The 24,910-nt window shown below is 39.2% G+C and overlaps 1 protein-coding gene across 5 annotated transcripts in view; it reads right to left on the bottom strand.

The window, feature by feature from the left end:
• ehbp1 (EH domain binding protein 1) overlaps positions 1-24,910 on the bottom strand; it is a 192,629-nt gene that overhangs the window by 52,139 nt on the left and 115,580 nt on the right. For 3 of the 5 annotated variants that reach the window (XM_051645796.1, XM_051645797.1, XM_051645798.1), the window contains 3 exons: positions 13,686-13,854; positions 7,985-8,158; positions 3,840-3,991 (listed from right to left, as the gene is read on the bottom strand). In XM_051645796.1, coding sequence (XP_051501756.1) covers positions 3,840-3,991; positions 7,985-8,158; positions 13,686-13,854 — 495 coding nt within the window. The remainder of the gene's footprint in view (positions 1-3,839; positions 3,992-7,984; positions 8,159-13,685; positions 13,855-24,910) is intronic. The other 2 variants (XM_051645799.1, XM_051645800.1) reach the window with 1 other exon arrangement.

The following is a 24,910-nucleotide window of genomic DNA, read 5'->3' as shown; positions in this document are numbered from 1 at the left end:
AGTATAGTGTGTCAAGGCAAATATTTCATGATAGGGAGAACCAAGTTTAGACCATTTAAGCGATGAAAAACTGTTGCAGTTGTTGCAGAAGGACAGATTTGACGGTCATGCATTATGAGAAAACATTAACAAGCTGGGGGGCGATCTAATAGGAATGCACAAAAACCAGAAGTGTACCCAGTATTATCTGCTCACTGTATCTTTATAAACTGTACAAATGGATGAATTAAACTCATACCACAAGTTCATTTGCGATATATCGCTAATTTTTATATATACAATACAGTGCAAAATTTTTAGGTACTAGTGAATAATTTTGCCTAGTGAGGATTTCTTCAAAAATAATGCCATGAATAGTTTTCAGTAAGCAAAAAGAAGCTAAATCAATATTTCGTGTAACCACTTTTGCCTTCAAAACAGCACCATTTCTCCTAGGTACACCTGGATACAGTTTTTCTTGGTTGTTGGCAGATAGGATGTTCCAAGCTTCTTGGAGAATTCACCACAGTTCTTCTATCTATTTAGGCTGTCTCAATTGCTTCTGTCTCTTCATGTAATCCCAGACTCGATGTTTAGTGGGGGGGGCTCTGTGGGGGTCATGCAATCTGTTGCAGGGCTCCCTGTTCTTCTATTCTATTGTATTTGCAAAAGGAATGTTTGGGAGTCTAAAATGTATATTTCATTTTGACTCAAAGCTGAAGATATAAATAACCATCTTAAGACAAATGCTTTTGTGAAATATCTTATGTGCCTACGACTTTTGCACAGTACTGTATATCCTACACCCCTACTGACCACCACTAATATTCTTAATTTCGGATGGCAATCAGTTCTCTGCACAGTCATACAAGCATCTTAACGTCTTGCACCTCTAATTCAACACTCACCAGGCAGTCTTTCAAAGGTGTCTTCCTCAAAAGGCCGTAAAAGCAGAATCCTCAATTAATTGGTCTGCATGCGAAACTCAGGACGTTAACACAGGAAAATGTGTACACAAAAAAGATTGAATCGATTAAATTCGAGGATTGTACCTCAGATACAAATGGAAATCCGCCTGTGTATCCTCCAGAAAATGAGTCTGAAAAAATATTTATGCAGTAATCGTAAACTACTGTGATTGGTGCATACTGAAAGTGCTGTATAAACTAACTGGTGACACGTGACAATGCCGTTTATGCACTGCTTCAGTCGGACAATAATTTACACATGAATAATGATACAGAGAAACTTTAATAGTCATTACTATTCAAATAAAATCGTAGTGTAAAGTTAAAGTATTTTTTATGTGGTAAAATTGCCCAACTGTTGGTCGAATTTCTGATCTTCTGAAACGTCGCAGAGACATGCCATGTCCATGGTAACAGTAGTTTTATTACGGTAAAACCTTGCTCTAAAAAGCACATAAAGGCATCATAAAAGTAAGTCCAGTGTTTTAATCCATATCTTCAGAAGTGATATGATAGGTGTGGGTGAGAAACAGAACAACATTTAAGTCCTTTTGGCTAGAAATTCTTCTCCCTGCCCAGTAGGGGCCGTTATGCGTGAGTAATGTGAATCACCAAAAACACAAGAAGAATGTAAAAATTGATCTGTTTCTCACCCACACCTTTCATATCGTTTATGAAGACACTGATTTAACCACTGGAGTCTTATGGATTACTTTTATGTAGTGTTGGGTTTGAGTCCACCTTAGTCGAGTCAAGTCCGAGTCTTTAAACAATCGAGTCCGAGTGGAGTCCGAGTCCAGAAGGGGCCAAGTTGGATTCAAGACAGAGTCCATAAAAGGCCGAGTTCGAGTCAAGTCCGAATGAATCTGTTCATGAATCTGAATAAAACTGTAACCGTAAACTCAACATCAATATTTTAAGCTTATTTTAAACTTCACAACTAAGAAAAAGAGTTTGTCAATATAAATGTAACAAAAACACCTCTGATCATTTCATATAGTCCATTCAACCATTCATTAGTATCCTGCTGAACAAACTTCAAAGTGGTTTCAGAATGAAAGCATATGCTTTAGGTGTATGAAGACTAAACTGTCCTTCAACACAATACTTATTGCGTTCTGTTGACATTTCAATTATTTGTTGCTTTTTCCCCTCCACTCAAACATAGACTAAAGAAAATAAAAGCTGTGTTAGTCATTACAACAAAGGTTATTATGTTTGAATTTAGTTTTTATTTCTACTTCATTTTCAATTTGTCAATTCAATTTAATTTTATTAAAAAATTATCCCTATCTGAAGAAATAATAGTCTATACTGAGATTTCTTTCTGAATCTTTTTTTCTATCTGCCGACTGATTTGGGAAAATACAGTACATACAAATGAGTCAACGCAGTAGTAATTAGCACTCGCTGAAAAGTTACGTCTCAGAATTTGACTGCAAATGCTACATCCAAAAACACTGGAAAAGCTCACTGATAATATTAGGGTCATGTTGTCACGGACAAAATTTTCTAGTTATCCAATATCCAATATTAATACTATTTTTATGAATTTTTATTTTGATATGCTGTTTTTAGTAAACTGTGAGGACATGATGTGGGTGACTTGACTCAATGAATTCTTGATTTTAAGTTTTTAACCATGATGAAACTGCAATGCGAGCATCGTCTTGGCTGCACAAACACCACACGCAATTTTACCAGTTGTCAGGTCCCGTGTCGTGTGAAACTGCCTTGTTTATTTTCTAATACACTGGATAAATACCCGTGTTTATGTTTTCGTTGTGCCAGCCACCTCGGTAGTCGATGTTATACAGTAGTCTCTGTAGTAACATTCAAGCGTATTGGTTGATCGATGAGTGTGCCTGTGCACGTGCGTATGTGTGTGTGCGTGCGTGTGTTTGCTTAAACAGTGAAACAACTCTGGCTACGTCTACGACTTCAGGGGCCAATACAGCTGCCTGCAGACAGAGATGTGTTTTGTTATTTATTTATTTATTTTTTTAATTGCATCACAAATGTCATGGACTTGGAAAAAAATCCAGAGTCCCAAAGGCTTGAGTCTGAGTCAAGTCCGAGTAAAAATGCATCCGAGTCCATGACAAGTCCAAATCCATTAAAATTGGACTTGTGACTCGGTACCCCTACTCTACTTTTATGCTCACTTATGTGATTTTTTGAGCTTCAAAATGTTAGCACCCATTCATTTGCACTGTATGGACCAAAAGAGCAGAGACATTCTTCTAAAAATCTTCATATGAGTTCAGCAGATGAAAGAAAGTCATACACATCTGGGATGGCATTAGGGTGAGTAAATGATGAGAGAATTTTTTTTGGGGGGGTGAACTATTCCTTTAAGTACACAGTCTTCTACCAATATCTTTTGTCTGATTTCAAACACTTTTTGCTTCAAATCAAAGTTTATAATTTTGTTATTCACCTTTGAGCTGGTTGGTTTGGTTCATGGCTTAGAACCCTTTTATGAAAGATTTTATGCAATCCCTATGAAAAAAAATGAATGGGAAAAATAATTCCAGAACATAGACACCTTATAAATGGGCGGGCACTGCTGTGTTCTATATTAAGCTGTAAATTATAGGGCGGGAGTTTATGTTATCATTGGGATTTTATTGGATAGAAACATGTTAGGCTATGATATATTTGGTAAATATTATTTTAGGCCATGAGTAGCTAAAGTGCTTGGCCACAAGTGCTGCAAATGACTTCACTTTTTACATGCGCTCTCACACTGACCACAGACACTTATAAATAAAGTACATAGAGTCAATTGTGATTTCATGTCTTTGAAGGGTCATGGCCCTTTCAGAATGTACCAATGACAATATACACATGCAATACATGCTTGGAGCAAAAGGTTTCAAGTGCGATTACCTGTGAGCCACTTGGTTCAGGGCTGAGGGGAGAAGTACTGGACGCTGTCAGTGATGAGGAAGAGGATGATGAGGAAGGAGAGCTGCCGCCCTGTGGTCGAAACTCTGTGAGCTTCTTGAGCTTCAGGTCCACATGCCTGCTGTTCATCACACCTGGAGAGAGAGAAATAGAGAGAGGGGTCAGAATTCACTGAGAAAATAGTAAGATTTACATGCAGTGGGCCACTTTTCTCAAACACACAGATAAGCAGAGAATATGGCAATGTTTTCCCTCAAGCAAACTGGCCCTCTCAACCTCACATACACACACGCACACATATACACACACTTTTGCCCCAGAGATAGTGAGAGCAAGTCACATCTGGTGTGTGCAATACACCTGGAACGCTGCGTCAGATTCTGATTAGCCTCTTTCTTGATTTATAAATGACAAGCACACAGCATGTGTGCACCATAATCTTCAAGAAGTAACTGAAAGCTCTTTCACAAGCAGTAAATTAATCTTTAACTATAAACAAAGGCACTCAATATCAATAAATAAACTAAAACAAAACCTTTCTTTTCTCTGCTTTTCTATAGTTAACTCTCCAAACATTTTAATGCAGTACTGCGAATATTATTGTCTCCTGCATGATAAATTCCCAGCGATTGCCCTCGTGTGCGAGTATAGCTTAAAAAAGTGTCTATACATGATTACATGTCAGTTGAAACACAAACATGCTCTATTACAATTCCTCAGTCATGTCTGGCATTAACAGAGACAAACTTCATCTTGGTGCACACATTCTTACATAAACATAACTCTTACCACTCTATCTGTCTGGCACACACAAACACAATAATTGAAAAGATTTTAAATCTCCTCCCTCCTTTCACATGTGTCTGTGTCTTATTGTGTGTCCGTCTTTATGTTTTTTTTCCCCAGGTTTCTCCTGATCTAGTAACCATTTACTTGCAGGTTTAGCTGAATTCCTGGCCTTGTCCTCTCACTCTCTCATCTGGGCTGGAGTTGAAAGTGAGGTGAGGAGGCTTTTCATGTGGGTCCCATTCTCCTCGTCTCACAGCAACTCTCTCTCTCCCCCAGAAAACACCACAGGAGTCATTTATCAAACCTCGGAAACAAGGTAAGTGTACTGGCCAACAGTTTGCCCAAACACAAGAAAGTCACCTTTAAAGGGCACGAGGAATGGCATGAGGAATCAAATTTTCCCTGATCTTTCAATATATAAGAGGTCATTGTACTATAAAAACATATTGTAAGTTTCAGAACTCAAAACTTCTCACTGCAAAAAGAGCATTTGTTGAGACGAATCTGGCAAAACGACTTGTTCTCTACATCCTCCATATTGTGATGTCACACTGTGGTAGACATTTGCATCTGACCGCCTCCACAACAACACATCAACGCCTTCTTTACCTTAAAACTTCCGCAGCCCCGCCCAGTAGTGGTGAGCAGTGAGATGGCAAGGAGAGAGCAGATCAGTCAAGAGCAGAGAGCCGATCATAACTATGCGTGTTTACTGTCAAGTCTTAAAGATTAAGCAGCATCAAAACCGAGTGTTTCTGACAGAGGGTTAGAATGAGGGTGAAAAAATTATGTTTTACAAATATATGACTCTTTTTTTTGTGCAAAAAAACTTGACTAATATTATAAGTGACCCTAAAGGAACATTAAAATAATATAAAAGGCCTGTCATGACTCTTTTACATCTTCAAATTACTAAGTCCATACCATGATGGTGAAAGACATTTAGACACCCGTGTTCTGTATGATCTGCTGTGTTAATCGAGCATGGGGCCCTACCCTACACTTAGCATTTTGTTTTTTTCCCCTGAAGTACACTTATAAGTTAGTTAAGGTTCCTTGCACCAAAATGCAACTTGAAACCTTATTTTACATGACCCTTTTCCACTCTCTGACCCTTAGAATTACACAGGGTGTTTCACTACTGTTCCTTTAAAACTTGTATATGTAAATTACGTGTTATGATTGGCTAATGTCCATGTAGTTCACACTGACGTTCATCAGGGCAAGCCAGATGGCTGAATACAGAATAGGTGATGGTCTTACTAATCCATATGTTATGACGTTACTACCATGATGATTTTAGAACAACTCTTTTTTGCAGCTTAGTGGACTAAGAAGGGAGTTTTGAGTTAAAGAATGCTTAGTACGTCACATGTCTGAGCAGATCGAAATGTGCTATAAAGATATTCTCATTTCACAGTGTAAGACTACAGTAATAGAAATAATATTTTGTCTGTGAAAACATCAACTTCCTTTTCATAACAATAAATATAAAACACAAACCAAACATGGTGGAACAAACAATATAGATAACATGCACCAGAAAACAGGAGACAAAGACAATGTCAGGTTTGCCTCAGTGCTTTTTCAGATATATCTCATGTTAAAAGCAAAAGCAAATTATTACTAGCTTCACATCTTATCTGGAGACATATTTTTTTTCTTGGGAATATTTTGAAGTATTTTTTATTGAACTAAGAAATAAGCTACAAAACAAAAACAAAAGACCTACAGTATCAAAAGAATGTTCCCCAAAGAGAAATGAAATGTTATAAACATTCTCAGAATCCTGTGAAAACAGATTATCTTATTTTCTCCAATGTTATTTTCAATTAAAATATCAGTAAATGCTTTAGGTGGTGGTGGTGAAAATAGCAAGCAATGACACTACATACAGAAGAAATGATAAATGAAGTTAGAGTAAATGGTCAAAGGTTTGACGAGAGAGAACCCCTGTATCCGAGTATGCATATTTCCCTGTCATGAGTGGGATGTCTGAATAATCAGTTTTTATGGATGCTTTGCTATCACTTAAGACCACAGGAGCTGATGAGCCATCAGATTAAATAAAAATGACAGCTTGTTTCAAGTGTAAGAGCTATACAGTAGGTACAAAGAAAGTTGTTCCTCATGGTTAAATTGAGTAAAAAAAAAAATTCACTTGTTGTATGTCATAAATCAAAGAACACATGGGGCAGAGGACAATGCCAAACATGGTGAAAGTAGTATGCCCAGTAAATGTATTTATACTACTCACCTGCATACCAACAACACAAACTTCAATTGTCGAGAAATAAATTTTTCAAGGAATTCAGTACATACTATGACAATACAGGAATTCGGACGCACCAAAAGAAACGTATTCATTCAGGTCAACTAAATGTTGTGGCAGACATGGCAAAAAACATACAGAAGCGGATGCAGACAGAAATAATCACTGCACACTGATGCGCCAACACAGGCAGCTAGGGGCCTCTAGAGCAGTGTTTCCCAACCTTTTTCTGCCACGGCACACTTTTTACAATTAAACAAATACCATGGCACACCTCTATCCCACTGTCCCACATAACCATCGTTGATAGTTTTCCTTTTCAAGAACTCCCACGTTTTCTGTCCATTTTTAGTTGCATGTTTACTCGTAATGTTTGAAATTCGGTTATGCAAAAAACGCAAGTCACGTAGGTATGGTAATGAGATCACAGGTGGCAAGAGTGCTAATTGGGTAATGAATAAAACAACAAATTTGCATCTTTTCTTATTTTTAGATTTGTTCTTTTTCCGTTTAATACAATTTTAAACTGGTTTAATCATCGACACATTATGGGCTTTCATAGAGGTTTTAAACAAATAATCAATACCGAATTCGCGACCCATCCCGTGCTTCTCGCAGCTCTGTTTATGATGATCTGCACGGCTGAGCGCTCGAGACCGGTCCACGTGTAAATGCACATCTCTGCGCTGATCTGTCCATTGAGCAGCACTGACTGATCCGGGTAAAGCTGTTTCCTTTCGTGTTTGGAACATTTGCCGTTTGATATTTCTCATACGGAACAAAAAACGACAGAGCACAATCAGAGAGTCAGCCAACTTTGTAGTCGCACCAATGCAACCTCTTGCAAAGTTTAATCGAACTGTTAGGAAAAATGGTTGAAAAATTAGTCTCAGTCTGGAGCCCTGATTTACTTTGTGGAATCTGATCATTTTCCACGGCACACCTGACAATCTTTCACGGCGCACTAGTGTGCCACGGCACAGTGGTTGGGAAACACTGCTCTAGAGTTACAGTGCACACGCGATCACACACACGCACAAGCAGAGGTCATGCAGTGTTAGGTTACCCAGAGAGGCCAGGTCACTGGCAGAGTTACTAAAATCATCCTCCATTAGACATGAAGACGACAGCTCCTCATCAGTGTTAGTGTCAGTGGCATTATCAGCGTGAGATGCCGTAGCTTGTTTTTCACTCCTGCCCTCCTCATCCACACCCTCCACACTCATCCCATCCACCACATCTGCAAGTGAATAAATAAGGAGGACCAGAAAAGAAAAGAGGAAAGAAGAAGAAGGTTAATGAAGCTTTGAATGTTAGTTTTATATTCTAGCGTAAAAAAAAAAAAAGTATGTTAGTAAAGAGAGAGCATGCAAGAAAAGCATGTTTAAATTAATTTAGGCATTAATTCCATATATATATATATATATTTCTGCTGTAACCACTGGAGGGTCAACTTTGCCTTGTGCTTAGGGTCATTGTCGTGCTGGAAAGTCCAAGAGCGTCCCATGCGCAGCTTTCATGCAGAAGAATGCAAATTGTCTGCCAGTATTTTCTGATAACATGCTGAATTCATCTTGCCATCAATTTTCACAAGATTCCCTGTGCCTTTAGAGCTCACACACCCCCAAAACATCAGTGAGCCACCAACATGCTTCACAGTGGGGATGGAATTCTTTTCACTATAGGTCTTGTTGACCCCTCTCCAAACATAGCACTTATGGTTGTGACCATAAAGCTCTATTTTGGTCTCGTCACTCCAAATTACAGTGTGCCAGAAGCTGTGAGACGTGTCAAGGTGTTGTCGGGGCATATTGTAACCGGGCTTTTTTGTGGCATTGGCGCAGTAAAGGCTTCTTTCTGTCAACTCGACCATGCAGCTCATTTTTGTCCAAGTATCGTCGTACTGTGCTCCTTGAAACAACCACACCGTCTTTTTCCAGAGCAGCCTGTATTTCTCCTGAGGTTACCTGTGGGTTTTTCTTTGTATCCCGAACAATTCTTCTGGCAGTTGTGGCTGAAATCTTTCTTGGTCTACCTGACCTTGGCTTGGTATCAAGGGATCCCCGAATTTTCCACTTCTTAATAAGTGATTGAACAGTACTGACTGGCATTTTCAAGGCTTTGGATATCTTTTTATATCTTTTTCATCTTTATAAAGTTCCATTACCTTGTTACGCAGGTCTTTTGACAGTTCTTTTCTGCTCCCCATGGCTCAGTATCTAGCCTGCTCAGTGCATCCACGTGAGAGCTAACAAACTCACTGACTATTTATACACAGGCACTGATTGCAATTTAAAAAGCCACAGGTGTAGGAAATTAACCTTTAATTGCCATTTAAACCTTGTGTGTCTGTAACAAGGCCAAACATTCAAGGGTATGCAAACTTTTGATCAGGGCCATTTGGGTGATTTCTGTATCATTATGATTTAAAAACGAGCCAAACAACTATGTGATGATAAATGGCTTCATATGATCACTATCCTTAAATAAAAGACAGTTTTTTTGCATGATCAGTCATATTTTCAAAATCAATGCCAAAATTTCACAATTTCTGCCAGGGTATGCAAACTTTTGAGCACAACTGTATAAGGTGAATTGTGTAATGTCTGAGCCACTAGTGTCACAAAATGAAATTGCAAAAACAAATACTGTTTTCAGAAAGGTTTCCATAAACACTCCCCAGGTCTACCACTGGTCCGGACAAACATACTCCCACCCCAAACTAATCATGTTGATTCAGACTGATTTGCATTTTGACCAATTAACTTAAAAGAACCTACTCAGGAGGAGGATTTGCTCAAAAATTGGACATCACTATTGCTTGTGACCAAGGTCTGCTCTACAAAATATTTACTCAAGAGCAATATTTAGGCTATTAAACATGTTAGAGCAGAGAAAAACTAGAAAAAAAATATTTATGATAGAATTTTAAATGACTTTTAAGGTTTGATTATTTTCAGCCCTGGAAAACACAATTCTAAAATTCCCATAAATTTCCAGGTTTTCCATGACTGTGGGAACACTGAACATTGCTATGTTGGGCGGGTCTGATGCACAAATTGAGCAATGTTTTGATCGTGCCACAGTGTTTTGGGGGGAATAAACCAACAAATGGCTTCCTTAAAACTGTGTCTGTAAATTAAGCTGGGAAGAAGAAAATTTTAAAACATTAAAAAAAACTAAATGACACTTCCCCTTTGACAAAAGTTATATCTTTTTTAGTTTTGGTGACTCATAGTTGTCTAGAGTTGCTCTCACCTCAGTGTGTGTGTGTGTTTGAAATCAGGCTGAGAATGTCTGGCAGAGTTGAGTTCTATCTCTCTCTGTGAGTGTGTGAGTGTGTGTATGTGTGTGTGTGTGTGTTGCATGGCAGATTTGGCTTTGACGGCAAAATCTCCTCTAGAGTTCCTCTTCCGCATCCACAGATCTGAATCCCACAGAGTCCTTGACAATACGCACTCAATCCAGACACATCGATCTCATTCAGTTATATGGTAACCAGAGCACAGCCACACACACACAGAGCAGTTCAAACTTAAATAAGAGACAAAACAAATAGGAAAATTCCACATGACATCCCCAGAGAAATGCGCCCACAATCAGAAAGAGAAAGAGAGAGAAAGAAAATGTAAAAGACACAGCGTTCCTTTTTCCCTCTCCCTCATGCATTTTTTAATTTACTTTTTCATGATACACTGACACACATACACACATGGGCAGTGCTAAGCTAATTAACAGAATGCATGGTGCTGGAGTTGGTGAAAGTTTTACTGGTGAATGTTTCGCTCTACTCAGCCCGAGCTCTCTCAGAATTAGGGTGGAGTGTGTGTGTTTGTGTGTTTGTGTGTGTGTGTTGGTGGGATTATGCGTTCTGCACGATAAGCCTTGTGCATCAAGCCTATAGCATTTTCCTCAGACCTGATTTTTAATGAGTTCCACAATTAGCAGAGTTCAACAGCCCGAAAGGCCAAATAAACCACGTTTTTTCCTTCTCTTTTCATTTTTCCCTTTCTCAATCCTTTTTGGCCTCCATATGTTTAAGTCTGACTTGTTTTTCTCTGCTTTGTCTGTACTGGTTTGTCCACCTCTGTGGGCTGTTGTGAGAGGTGTTTTGTGGCATTTCTGGGCTGGGGTAAACGAGTAGAATGGTGTGATTGCGGAGGAGGAGGGAACACTATTAAGCGGACGGGGAGAGGATGAAGAGAAAATGGAGGGCGTCAAAGAGAGAGAGATGAAAGAGATAAAAGGAAAGGAATATTGTGTCTCCCCTTGAGCTGTGAAATGGTACACACAGACATGAGCCACCACAGAATTAGGCACAGCGGCTAACCAGCTACGATAACACCTCTCTTATTCTGCACGTATTAAACAACACCTAGTCACAATGCTGACACCCTCTCATTTTTAATTATACGCAGCAGCTAGCCACAACGCTAACACCTCTCAGCATAAACGCGTTTAATAACGCCTGCCCGCTATGCTAATGCCTCACTGTTTCCACACAGTATACCCAGCGGTTAGCTAACGGGCTGTCTTATGGTCCTGTAATGTGAAATAAAAGGAGAAATGCAAGCTGTTGATAACACAGGATGCAGTGGGGCAGCAGAGCAGAAGGAGACACCATCTACGGGACTCCTCCGTAGGCAATGAGCAGCTGATTACCCAGCATGGGTGTGTTTTATAATGGTGGTGATGATGATTCAGTCTGTGTGGATTGGTGCATATGTGTGTGTGTGTGTTGGGGATAGGGCACCTTTGGCTTTCGTCAGATGCTCCTAGTTTTCTTGATGTTTTTCTGAAGGGATTATATGGGAACCGACTGCCTGAACAAATGGAAGTGAAGCCCTCTGTGAACACCTCAAATTAGAGTTTAGTGTACGTGGGTGTGTTAGTGTGTTTCTTCATGCGATTCTCCTCTGGGCCTTAAAAGTATTGGTCGCGATTATGATTTGATCACCTTTTTAAGGCAGACATATGGGTTGAAAGCCACTAATGGACACACACACAAAAACACTTACAGCCTGCTCTTAACAGACACACAGAAATTTACCAAAATGCTTTATCAACACATTAAAAATTGTATAAGCCAAACACCAACGTTCAGCTTTCCTCATGTTGTGCTGGGAACATTTTTAGTCTGTGGGAGCCATAAATAAACAACAACAACAATAGAAAATGTGTCATCAGAATAAACATAAATCCTGATGCAGGAATAAAATGCATCATGATGACTGAATTTCCACCTGTGCGGCAGTTTCAAAACATACAGGAACAGTTCACCCGAAACTAAATTCTGTCATAATTTACTCACCCTCCTGTTATTCCAAACCTGTATGACTTTTTTCCCCATGTAACACAAAACATGATGTTAGGTAGAATGTTAGTCACCATTCACTTGCATAGCATTTTTTTCATCCAATGAAAGTGAATGGTGACTGAGAATAAACATTCTATCATTTTCTTTTGATTTACATGGAAGAGAGTCAGTCATAGGGGGTTTGGAACAACATGAGGGTAAGAAAATGAAGACAATTCATTTTTGTGTGAACTATCACTTTAAAGGAATAGTTCACCCAAAAATAAAAATTCTCTCATCATTTACTCACCCTCATGCCATCCCAGATGTGTTTGACTTTCTTTCTTCAGTAGAACACAAACAAATATTTTTATAAGACTATTTCAGCTCTGTAGGTCCTCGCAAAGTGAATGTTGACATTTGTAGCTCCAAAAATCACATAAAGGAAACATATTAATTAATCCATATAACACCAGAGGTTAAATCCATGTCTTCAGAAGCAATATAATAGGAGTGGGTAAGAAACAGATAAAAATGTAAATCCTTTTTTTACTCTAAAACTCCACTTTCACTTTTAATTCTGAAAGTCACATGTGGTGCCTGTTTTGTTTCACTTTCACATCTGAAAGTTAAAGTGGAGATTTAGAGTAGAAAAGGACTTAAATATTGTTCTGTTTCTCACACCTATTATTTAGCTTCTGAAGATATAGATTTAAACACTAGAGTCATATGGATTACTTTTATATTTCCTTTATGTGATTTTTGGAGCTACAAAGGTCTGATCACCATTCACTTGCATTGTATGGACCTACAGAGCTGAGATATTTTTAAAAAAATCTTCGTTTGTGTTCTGCTGAAAAAAAAAAAGTCATACACATCTGGGATGGCATGAGAGTGAGTAAATGATGAGAGAATTTTCATTTTTGGGTGAACAATCCCTTTAACTGCCTTGCTGTCTATTGCCTACACTGACAGCTGGCTTCTGAAGCAACATCCTAGTTGCAATGGAACCTTAGAAGTAACTGATTTGGAGTGATCTACATAGGTAACAACTGTGCGCTCTATTAAAATAGAGTTCCTCACATTAAATACATGGAAGACATGACACAATACTCTAACAGTACTGAATGTATTATATTTATAAACCACATACTTATAATCTCACTTCGTCCAACATCTTGGATGAATTCTTTCACTGAGCTTTGTTGCATTATAGGACTGCCTTATGAATGAGGTCTAAAGAAGGTATCTATCCTTTGGAATACACTTTGTGTTAGGAGCACACATTTGATACTGAAAATGCAGTCTTGGTAGGCAAGGTTTTGGATGTGTATGGTTTTTCAGAATAAATGCATGCAGATTTGAGTGTGTGCTTGCATGTTTATGAGAAAGTGTGTATGCATGCATGCGTGTGTTTATGCATTGTGAGTATATGTGCGTGTTCGGCCTATAAAAGCCCCCCTGTACTCACCTCCAGCTGTCTTTGACCTTCCTTTTAAGTTGTTCCCAGCTGCACTACAGGCAATAGAGGTGGAGTCAGCATAGAGAGGCAGTTCAGCCATCTTTACTCCAGATCGAGCCTCTGCTATCAGCTGCCTGGCTCTCTCTCTCAGCTGCCTGCGCCGTTCTTCATCACGCTCCTGACACACACACACAGACGGAGAAAGAGAGGGGTTATTGAACGGGTGCTATCTCAAGTAATTGACAGAAATGCCATTTTCACATTTCTCTCTCTCCCATCAGATCAGACTGATAGCACCTTTTTTACTAGCCAGGATGAAGGGTCCCTGGAAACCCCAGAGAGAGAGAGAGAGAGAGAGAGAGAGAGAGAGAGAGAGAGAGAGACTGTGTGTGTGTTGAATATACTGTCATCGATTCTGTACAGGTCCAGGCATAATAAACCTGATACTGGAGTGTCATTTTATGTGTTTAAGTTTGTGTATGAATAACAGGCAGAGATATGCACGAAAAAACACTTTTCCAGTTGAACTACTTCATTGCATGATTAAAACATAACAGAACATGGAAGTTCTGTTGTAGAAGACTGTTATTCAAGCGCACCATCATGTGTAAACAGACAGAGGGGAAACGGAATTGGAAAATGTTGCAAGTTGAGATCAGAACTTGCATTGCCTGCACAAGAAACCACTAAACCGCTAGGCCATGGTCCAACCTGTACAAAATTTAAAGTAAAAAAATACTTCTTAATGATAACTAACAGCTGCTTTCTATGCAGATTTTTTAAGTTAAAAATAGTTTTTTAAACTGGTTGCAGTCACAATATATTATTAATGGGTATCTTTCATTATAAAGAGATGAACATTAGGTGATTTACGGTTAAGCTGTTTTTAATGTCCTGTCCCCCAATGACGACTAATAATAGCAAAAAGCAAATCATGGTTTATGAGTGTGACAATCTAAAGCGTATTGGGTATTTTAAAAAATGCCCTTCATAGGTTCCATCCCAACTTCCTATTTCAATAGGAAATACACCAACATTCACACACACACATTCAAATTGAAGTTACAGTTAGGGTGAGTAAACTAGCTTCACAGACAGCCAGGAGTATACACACACCATCCCCTTTCTGTATTTTCAATGTGCTAACAGGTTTCTGGAGCAGAAGAGCAGAGAGTGAATTAGCCCAATTCATTATACTGTAGAAGTGTTAAGCTAATTAACCCCATTTCACCCGTTTCTGTGGAAACTGTTTGACTAAAGCCATTGTTAAATAGGACAATAAGCAGAGAGATGCAGATGAGGAAATCCCAGCAGCCCCTTGGAGGGGTCCAGGCCAGAGGGGTCCAGCCCGGAGGCCCCCTGTGTCTCAGGGTAATTGGAACATGCAAGACAAAGCTAAGGCCAGGTTACACCTGACAACACAGCAACGCTGCTCCTGCCAAAGCTGAATTGTGTCCGTCCACAGTGCTCCTGCAAAATTAATACATCTGCTCTCATAGGAAGATGTCTCAGAGTAGCCTTTAACATGTTGTCAATAAATTAAATACTTAGCTTGTGAAAACAGTGAATATTTCCTCCTTTTTCTTGGTCTCCTGCTGGGAGGAAAAAAAAAAACAGCTTTAACCAGCTGTAAGTAGTTTTCTGGTCTCCCAGCTAAGGTTTTTGAGGGGTTCTGAGCAGTTGTCAGAAGGTCAGGTTGGGAGACCAGCTAAACCAGCAAAGACCTGAAAACCAGTTGGTTTAAGCTGTTTTATCCAGCAGGTAATTATGAGTGTTTCATTTGAGCTGTGATGCTTTTGCACTGTTCTCATCATTACATTTAATGTAATATAATTTTCATTCATTCTGCGGCTGGAGTATAAACCACTATATGATCAGCTCAACCTCACAAGTATCAATACACATAACCTTCAACACACTATTTTACATACAGTGATTCAAGGCTGGGCTGGCCATTAGCACAGATAATGAGATTCCCAGTGTGTGGGAGCCCAGAGGACAGGATTACCACTGGGCCCAGCATAAACTGCTTTTAGGCAACTCTGGAAATGTTCTGTAATAGTGTAGGAAAATTAACAACAGCTGAAGAACAGCAGCAGAAAGAGGAAAGAGAAGATGCTTCAAACAACATCAACATAATGATGACATTTAACAGAAGCTTGAATTGTACTTGATGCTTAGTGAAATTGGAAATGCATAGTATAATTTGGATAGACTGTGACCTAAAGACCTAAAGGCTGTTCACACTGACAGCAATTTGCAGCAACAAACTGAGAGAAAGTCAATGATTTTTAATAAGAGGGATTGATAACCAACAGTCCGTTGATGATGATCAACAAAGTTGAATAGAATTCAACTTTATGCAAATAAGCAGTGACGAGACACGGTGACTACCAACGGGAGATAGAGGAGCTCACAAGATCCACTTCACGATCCACTACGATACAGCAATCAAGTAGGAATGCCTTCTAGTGTCAAACAGTGCAGCAATTAGGCAACCTCCAGCGATTAAATTGAAAACTGATTGAATTTTGTTTTTTATTCAGAAGCAAGGTCAGTTTTTTCTATTGTTCAGATGCCGGACAATTCACGATTTCCAAGCATTTGAGAGGCAAAAATTTGGCACTGAACTTGGTGGGAATAGTTTTGGTCTGAAATACTGTTTGCCAATATTTTATATTTTCCATGTAGTTTAATTGGTTTTGAACTTGGTATGCAAGTCCTTAGAACCAGAAACAAGCTGAAAAGACTTCTTCACTGTTTTTTGCTATGTGTATTGATGCTTTATCAAAATTTTATGTAAAACGATTATGCTAATCAAGTCCCATGAAATTGATAATAGAGAGTTTGAAAGAGAAAGACAGGAATTGAAGGTGTGAGGTCAACGTGTATGGACTAAAACAATCATTCAAAGACGCAGACAGATGCCTCAATTCAATCAGCCTTTTACAATGACAGAATAATCACTGTGGAATGATCAATTTCTACAGTGGCAATGAGGTGTGAAACTGTCTCTCCTCTTATGAAGAGATTCCTTTAATCACTCTCTCTCTCTGTTCAAATGGACTTCAAGTAGCTCTTCTTCAGCTACACTGAAGCCTGACCGTTCAGTCTGGACTATCCAACTGGGCTATGCATTGAGTGAGAGGAAGAGAGGGCAGAGGGACCAGTGGCCCATCCAACTTCACAGCTGCTGATCTCCAAGGATAATGAGGGCATACAAGAGAACAAGAATAAAAAGAATGAAGACCATCAGGGGTGGCAGAAACAGCGACAATGTCATAGTAAAAGTTGGAGAAGAAAGCATTGTGTGTGGGAAGACTTCGCTCTATTTTTTGGAAGAAAAAATAGAGCGAAAGAGGTGCAAAAGATAATGGAGGGCTGTCACCCCAGACTGGACGGGAGATCCAGGCAGAGAGGGGGGTGGGCGGTAGAACTGGGGCCCAGACAGAAGTGCTCACAGTGGGCACGGGGTCCGGGTGGCTGCCCCGGCCTAGCTGCTCTTTTAGAGGGGGCTACAGGGAGGGGGTGGGATGGGGCCACAGAGGTGTAGTGAGCCAGGGAAGGAGTCGCTCGGCTAGACACATACACACAGGCCCAGGGTCCTGGCACTAACACAACCGTGCCAGCCAGCCAGAGACGGTGCCAGCCAGTGAAGCACAAACAGATACATTTGTCATGACACACTGAGTGTGCAGAAAAGGGGAGGGTCTCATACACACACCAACATCACAAGTAAGCAGTGCGGAAGAGGAGAGGTTTTTTATCTTTCTTCTCACAAAATCATACAGATGGTACACGGATAATCTTGTTATGAGTCCACGTGGAAAAAGAACCAGAATATTCAATACTTTCACAAAAGTATAGGCAAAAATGATGGTTTCTGGGGTCAAAAGATATGTTCAGAAAATGAAAACATTGCCACGTCTCTAGCTCATCAACCCTCTCGTTTCGTCCTTTACAAAGTGACCTGTAAAATAAAAAGACTTCCTTGTCCTCTTCACCTCCTTCTCTCTCCACTGTCTATCAGACCCTTCTCTCTTTTATACTTCCTTCTCTCCCATTTCTGTCCTCTTTAAATGGAAAATACAGATCAGTTATGATCTGTCCCCTGGCTTCGTGGTCTGTAATGAGAAAACTTCACCTTGTGTCCCCGGCCATTCTAAAGGAAGCATTCGGCTGCTCCCGTTCACAAATCCAATTATATGTAGTCGAGAGAGAGAGAGAGAGAGAGAGAGAGAGAGAGAGAGAGAGAGAGAGCATGAGAGATAGAGAGATCAGGAGTGAGAGAGCTTTTGGAAGGGGAAGCATTGGGCAAACAGGCTTTTTTCTCTGTAATGTGGCCTCTGCTTGGTGTTGAGGTGTCAACTTAAAATGCAAGTAGTTGAGCACTGGCTAATCCTACAGCAGCCTGCTTTAGCCCCCAGCCAAAAGAGCGAGAGAGAATGAGAGAGAGAGAGAAAGAGAGAGAGAGAGAGATGCCACCAAGGCCTTATCACTGGGCTGCAGATGTGCTTCCTGGATCAATGCACATACACCACGATCAATGCATTTGATAAAGAATTAAGAAGAAAACTGTACATGCTATCAAAGGCCGTTGTACATGGCATAATTATGCTTGTGCATGTGTGTAGATGATACTGGTATGGTGTGAGGGGAAGAGATAAATAGAGAGATAGAGATAGATGTCTTGCGGTCTACACAGCCTGCCCTTAGCACCCAGCTCACAAAAAAACCCTGTCAAACAGTTTCCAAGCCATATCAGAGGAGAAGTAGAGATGATCATTTAAAAAGAGGAGGAGGGAAGGACAAAACGATGGATGGATTAAGGCCATTGGTCAGGTTTGTCCCTCAAAGAGACAGCTGGCATTTAACATACACAAACTCACACCTCATGAGGGCATTAGATACATTCTCACAACACTTATAGGATGAAAACAAACACATAAATGACAGAATACATAAAAAAGGGGGGAATGTAAATATGAAGAGTTATGTATCATGACAAAGAGAGAGTAGTGAGTTGGGGAGAGAGAGAAATGCCAAGAGCGAGACCTAAAAAATGAAGCAGGACAAAACATGCTTATTAAAATATACGTTTGCAGAGAGCCAGAGGCAAGAGTGTTTCAGAAAGGATGGAGGAAAGCTGTGCTTGTTAATACTGTTCACACACACACACAGTTAAATGTGGGCAGTTGGAAAGACAAACCCTTGATGCAGGTGAAACATTAGTAGATGAACAGGTTGGGCAGGCAGCTTGTATGCGAGCGCTAAGAAAACTTTGCCCTTTACACGACAAGATAATTACCCGGCAGAAAGAGCCATTCACCACGAGCTGTTCTTTACAATATTAGACAGGTTCAAGAGTGGAGTATAAACAACACACACACCTGCTTTATAAGTTTTAACTCTAAAAGGCCTTTCTTATTTACAAAGATTTTTACACTGGTGGTCACTGAGTGGCAGTATTGTTGGTCCTACTGCTGGATGCCCTAACGTCACTGGTGGGCTGCACTGGCACATAGCTTTTGAAAATATGATCAAAAAAGGGAAATATTGCCGGTAAAAATAAAATCTGACAAGTAATCAGTTTACTTGCGGGTAAAACGAACATTCTGGAGGGGAAAATGTTTGCATGTAAGGGTGTTTCTTCGACTTCAGGGACTTTTAGCACTGAGCACTGAGGACTAGAAAGTAAAAAAAAAAAATGTAATTTTTGAAAGATTTATAGAAATCAATAAAAAAATAAAAATACAAAAAAAAATATATATTTTTTTTTTATTTCACTCTTTGTTTAGATTATCATAGTTTTAAACATGTAATAATTTGTGTTTTCATCATGGATTTTCATAGTTATATATTGAAAGTCTGGGTCTGAGAATAAAATATTTATACATAAAAGGCATTTAAAAAGTACCAAAAATAGGGCCTGGTTAAGTTTCCAATATACCTTCACATAACCAAATAAGTTTAAATCTATCTGTTTTAAACCCACGGGACATGGAAGTGTCCAAAGTTGAAGAAACACCCATAAATGGCAGCAGTGCACAATGTATTGTATGATAAACAAAATAACCAATTATCATTGCATGAATCAAAACAAATTCAGAATTCTGAATGTTCTTGACACATCCAAATTATATCTTTGCATAGGGGAAGAGATAATTCAATTAGAACAGTGAAATTGCACATTATTACATTAACTTCTTCATCTTTCCTACATTTGACTACAGTATCTCGTAGGAGACGGATCACGTGTGTTTCAATGCCTTCACACTTACAGTTGGTAGTCGCCACATTGCGTCACTGCTCATTGCCATAAAATTAAACCTTTCTCAACTTTGTTGCATCACCGTTCATGCCCATGCCACTGAACGCATTGAAAATGAATGACTTTCGGTCGCTTTGTCCTTGCAAATGTCTGTATGTGTGAATACCCCTTAAGAAAACTTCTCTCTGTCTTTATGAGGACGTGAAGCATGACCATTAAAATGCATTAATGCAAAAGAAAAATCAACAAGTTATTGGAAAATATTCTGCTAATTCTTCTACCTACTTTCTTTAATTAAAGTGTTCGCAGATCTACACATTCTTAGCTCATTCTGTCTCTCTAAACAAACACTTTTCAGCATTACTGAAATAACTGGATTAAACAATTGCAAATTCATATCAAAATTTAAATGTTATGCTTTTATCCTTCATATTTTATTCATAGGAGACAGCCTTATGAATGAGGTTAAAAACTGAAGGGCAGTTAAAGAGAGAAAGGAATGAGATAGTAGAAGAGAGAGAGAGAGAGAGAGAGAGAGAGAGAGAGAGAGAGAAAGAAAGAGAGAGAGAGAGAGAAGGGAAAAAAAGGACACAGCCCCACTGAGAAAAGACAGTGTGTGTGTAGAGCTGGAGAGAGCGGTGGCTTGATCACAACTCATGAAGAGATTGGAGGGGCGTCTCTCTCTCTCTCTGTCTAACAGTTTCTTTGTTCCAGCTAACACCTTTGATCTCCACACATACACACTCACAGCCCTTCAACTATGTTCTAACCATTCTAGTTCATTAGAGGAGAATCCACTGGAAAAGGAAAGTTACCACACCAAGATGAGAATTGGAACGTAGCAATAGAGAGACTGTGCAGTTATGTTAGCATGTTAAAATTAATATGGTTGATTGTTCAATTTGGGGGACTATTCTGCCCCCTAGTATGACTTCAAGAAAAAGTTACTTTAAAACATTCAAGATTAAAGGATTCATTATAATAGCTTTAAACTTTGTTTCTATTTAATTACTTCTTAATTTTTGAAAGTATATTTTAAACTTGTCAGAATTTCCCTATGTGGGCTTGTCCCTCACCCCAACTTTTTAACTTTACCTCTATAATCAAGAACCTTAAAAACATATTTCTGTGTACTGTATTTGGTATTTAGGTGCACAGTGTTTTTTTTTTTTTACATAAAGAATCACTGTCCCAATACTGCTGCCATTACCATCACGCCAAGCATTTTAGAGAACAATTAAGTTTTTCCAAAAATGATTATACTTGGTAATGATGAAAATGAAAAGTGACACGCGAGCACATAAGCAGGGCAGCTGAGAGACAGTTTGAAGATTCTGTTCTAGAAACTGCTCTTTGATTGTAGGAAAAAGTAACTGTCTTTGTTTGCCCTCAGAAATTCAAAGAGATGACTGTAATTAATCAGTAGGATCACACACAGAATATTTCAATTTAGCCCTATATAAATTAGGTAGGCCTATATATAAATACACTTTTTTACAGATGTTACTGTTGCATCAATTCAAAATCAAATCTATACTGTCTAATGTGCATTTCAGTGACAAAATAATATAAAATATATAATAATGTCACTATTTATTATTAATTTCTATCATTAATTGCTATTTTATTTTTTTTAATTAATGACAGAAAATATTTGTTTTTCCACTGTTGCTACCAAATCAGGTGCTGGTGCCACCATCTGTAATTTTACATTAAAAATTTTTTTTAATTATATTTATTTATCATACATTATACATTTGCACATATACAGTGAAATTCTTTTTTTTTTCACATATCCCAGCTAAGCTGGGGTCAGAGTGCAGGGTCAGCCATGATACAGCACCCCTGGAGCAGATAGGGTCAAGGGCCTTGCTCAAGGGCCCAACAGTGGTGCTGGGGCTTGAACCTCCGACCTTCTGATCAGTAACCCAGAGCCTTAACCACTGAGCCACCACTGCTCATCACTGTTGTGACATGTATGTTCTGTTAGATAGGTTTATATTTTCTATTGGGTTTTATGTTTAATAAAAATAGTGACAATTTTCTGAGTGCTTCAAGTGTCAAAAGCTCCCAGTAAATAATAAACACACATGACAAGGTGAACTTGAATAACCTATCTATAAAGGTCACTTTAAGATATTACTCCACCGATGTGCGAAAATACATGTCCGGCCTTGCAGGCTCGTGGATGCGCGCACAGCAGCGCTGCTGCTGAAAAAATCCTAGGGGAAACACTGAAATGTTATTAATTTTAAGATTTTCATAACATCACCTGAGAGCACCTTATTAGGTGTCATTCATTACCCAACCGTATTTGAGAATTGTAATGCAGAAACAATCAATTACTTTTTATTTTTAAAAACTCAAGTTCTAGAAGTAAAAAAAAAAAAAAAAAAAAAAGTCTTGTTACCATCGCACATCATTATCAAGGCCATCATCAGATTTTTATTCCAGGACAAGTGATACATGTTTTAATATAGATGAAACAGTTTGAATTCATTTCATTTTTCAAGAAATCTGAAGTAGTCAAAAGTGCCCCTAATTAAAGGATCGTCCATATATGGAAGGCACAGCTACAATTCCTTTGAAATTCTGGGGGAATCGTTTGTGGCCATCAGACCCAAAGAACAGGAGGACAACTGTGGCCTAATTGGCCCAATTAACTCTGAGTCTCTTTTGCTTGCTGGGACAATTGGTCTTCCCCAGGCCTTCCCACTGACTCTCACGCACCAGTGGCAGGCCGACGCTAACGACTGTGGACTTCAGAGAGAGAGATCACTGCCATACGTGGTGCGTTAGCATGGACAAATAACAGATTTACACACACACACACACACACACACACACACACACACAAAAAACATGACACTTGATTTCATGAGTTGATTTCATGTCTAATGTTGCAGATAAATGATGCTGAAAACTGAACATGACAGAGGCAGCTGTTTGCCACAAAACACACACATGCACACGCACAAACACACAGGGAGGCCGACACAAGTTCAAAGGTTTGCTCTGTCTCTCTCTCTGAGAGGGAGTGTCATGGGCAGCTCTGAAAAGTCACTGCACTGTCACACACAGAGAGAGAAAGATAGAAGTTGGGGGGGGGGGGCAAGAAGAGAGTTGGGAGGGTAAAGAAGGGCCTCGTCGGTAAAAATCAAACACAGTCCAATTAAACTAATCATAACGAGCCAGTGAACACGAGGAAGCTCACCTGGAATCTTTTCCCTCTTTCTTTCCTCCCCCTCTCCTTCCCTCTCATTCTCTGTACCCTCCATAATTACCCTGGCCAAAGCGCTGTGAAATTACTGCACTGATCAACTAATGCTTGAGAAAATCTGAAGAAACGCCTCAGAATCATTCTGAGGAAGAGGAAATAGAAGGACGTTTGGAAGATTCTCTTGAATTTTTTTTTAAAGAACATTTAAAAGAGCACAAATAAATAGTGGTGAGTTAAGAGGTTGTGTATGTGTGTGTAATAGCGTGAAGGGGGGTGTCGTGCCGCAGTACATTTTTCTAATTGTTCATTAATTAGCGATTTGCCCTCAACAGGGGGTGAAGAACATGAGAGCAACTCAAAGGTTTGGTCCTAATGGATTGTGAAGGCCACCTACCCATAGTACAATGACCTATACTAAACTATTTATACTGTTATCCTACTATCAAAGGCCTAAACACCAAAACAACACACACACACACACACACACACACACACACACACACACACAAGCATGCACATAGGAATACAGAATAGGAGAGGTGGGCAAGAGGGAGAAACAGAGAAAGAGAGACAGCAGTGGCAGAGATCAAAGCAAAAGAGCCAATGCAGCACAATGGAGCACAATTAACATGGCATGTAAAGAACAAGAGAAACACACACACCCCAGTTCTGATGAGAGGGGTGGGCATACCGACGGCCCCACTGAAACACACCAGTGACTGTGGACAATAACTGGCCCAAAGGCCATCCTCTACACTCTCACACACAATCAAATCTGTATGCTAACTGTTAACAATAATCCAAACAGTGCTGTCTTTAAAAGACCTCATGAAAATAATTAAATGAGTGCAATTTTTGTTCCTCTTTTGACATATTTACTATTCTAACAGGAAGTTGGGTCGGGACATGCGGTTTTGAAGGACAAATATTTAGCCAATAGCCTTTAGTTTAAGTGACAGACAGACAAATCAACACTTTCCAGCTTTAGTATCATTTCATTCACATCCTTCGTAATCAACTGATAAGGCAAGGAAAAAAGGATGAGTGTTAATGTAACCAAAAACACACAGACGAACCATGATTTTGCTCCTTGCTATTACTAGTTGATAGGGCTGGGTAAAAATATAGATTTTCCAATTAACTGCAAGCTTCATTTGAATGATCCTGATACTGATCTTTAAAATCCCAAGATCAATCTTTAAATTTACCTTTAAAATTTAAAAAACTTCCGTTTTGGTTGTGTAGATTATTGTATCCTTTAAATAAATAGCAATTGAACTGCATAGTTTGGGCCCTGTTGTTAATTTTGGAAATTACTATTTTCGTAATATACCAAGTTAGCAACCTAGTCTCATAGAAGAGTGACAGTTTTTGCAAACTGAGTTTTACAAGCCTCGTTCTACATTTTGCTGCAGTTTCCGGTGAAATTAACACTAGAGGCGCTAAAACAACTGCATGTTCTATCCACTTTCACACGCATCACGAGTACAAAGGCTGATTATGACTTTAACAACACCTATTTTTACCTCTTTCACGCACACACTGCTATGTTAGGATATCAAAACACTTTTTACTCTTAACGCATCATTTGAAAAACAATACATTCTAACTCTTGTATTACAGACCCACCCAACCCTACATTTACAAACTAATTCCAAAGTGATTAGCTTCCGCGGTAGCTCACCTGACAAAGTGTTGGACTTTGGACTCGTAAGTCTGTGGTTCGAGCCCAGTCAAGGACGC

Source organism: Myxocyprinus asiaticus, chromosome 20 (assembly GCF_019703515.2).
Source record: "Myxocyprinus asiaticus isolate MX2 ecotype Aquarium Trade chromosome 20, UBuf_Myxa_2, whole genome shotgun sequence".
Classification (NCBI taxonomy): domain Eukaryota; kingdom Metazoa; phylum Chordata; class Actinopteri; order Cypriniformes; family Catostomidae; genus Myxocyprinus; species Myxocyprinus asiaticus.
Note: the sequence above shows the minus strand (reverse complement) of the source record. Positions and strands in the feature narration are given on the sequence as shown.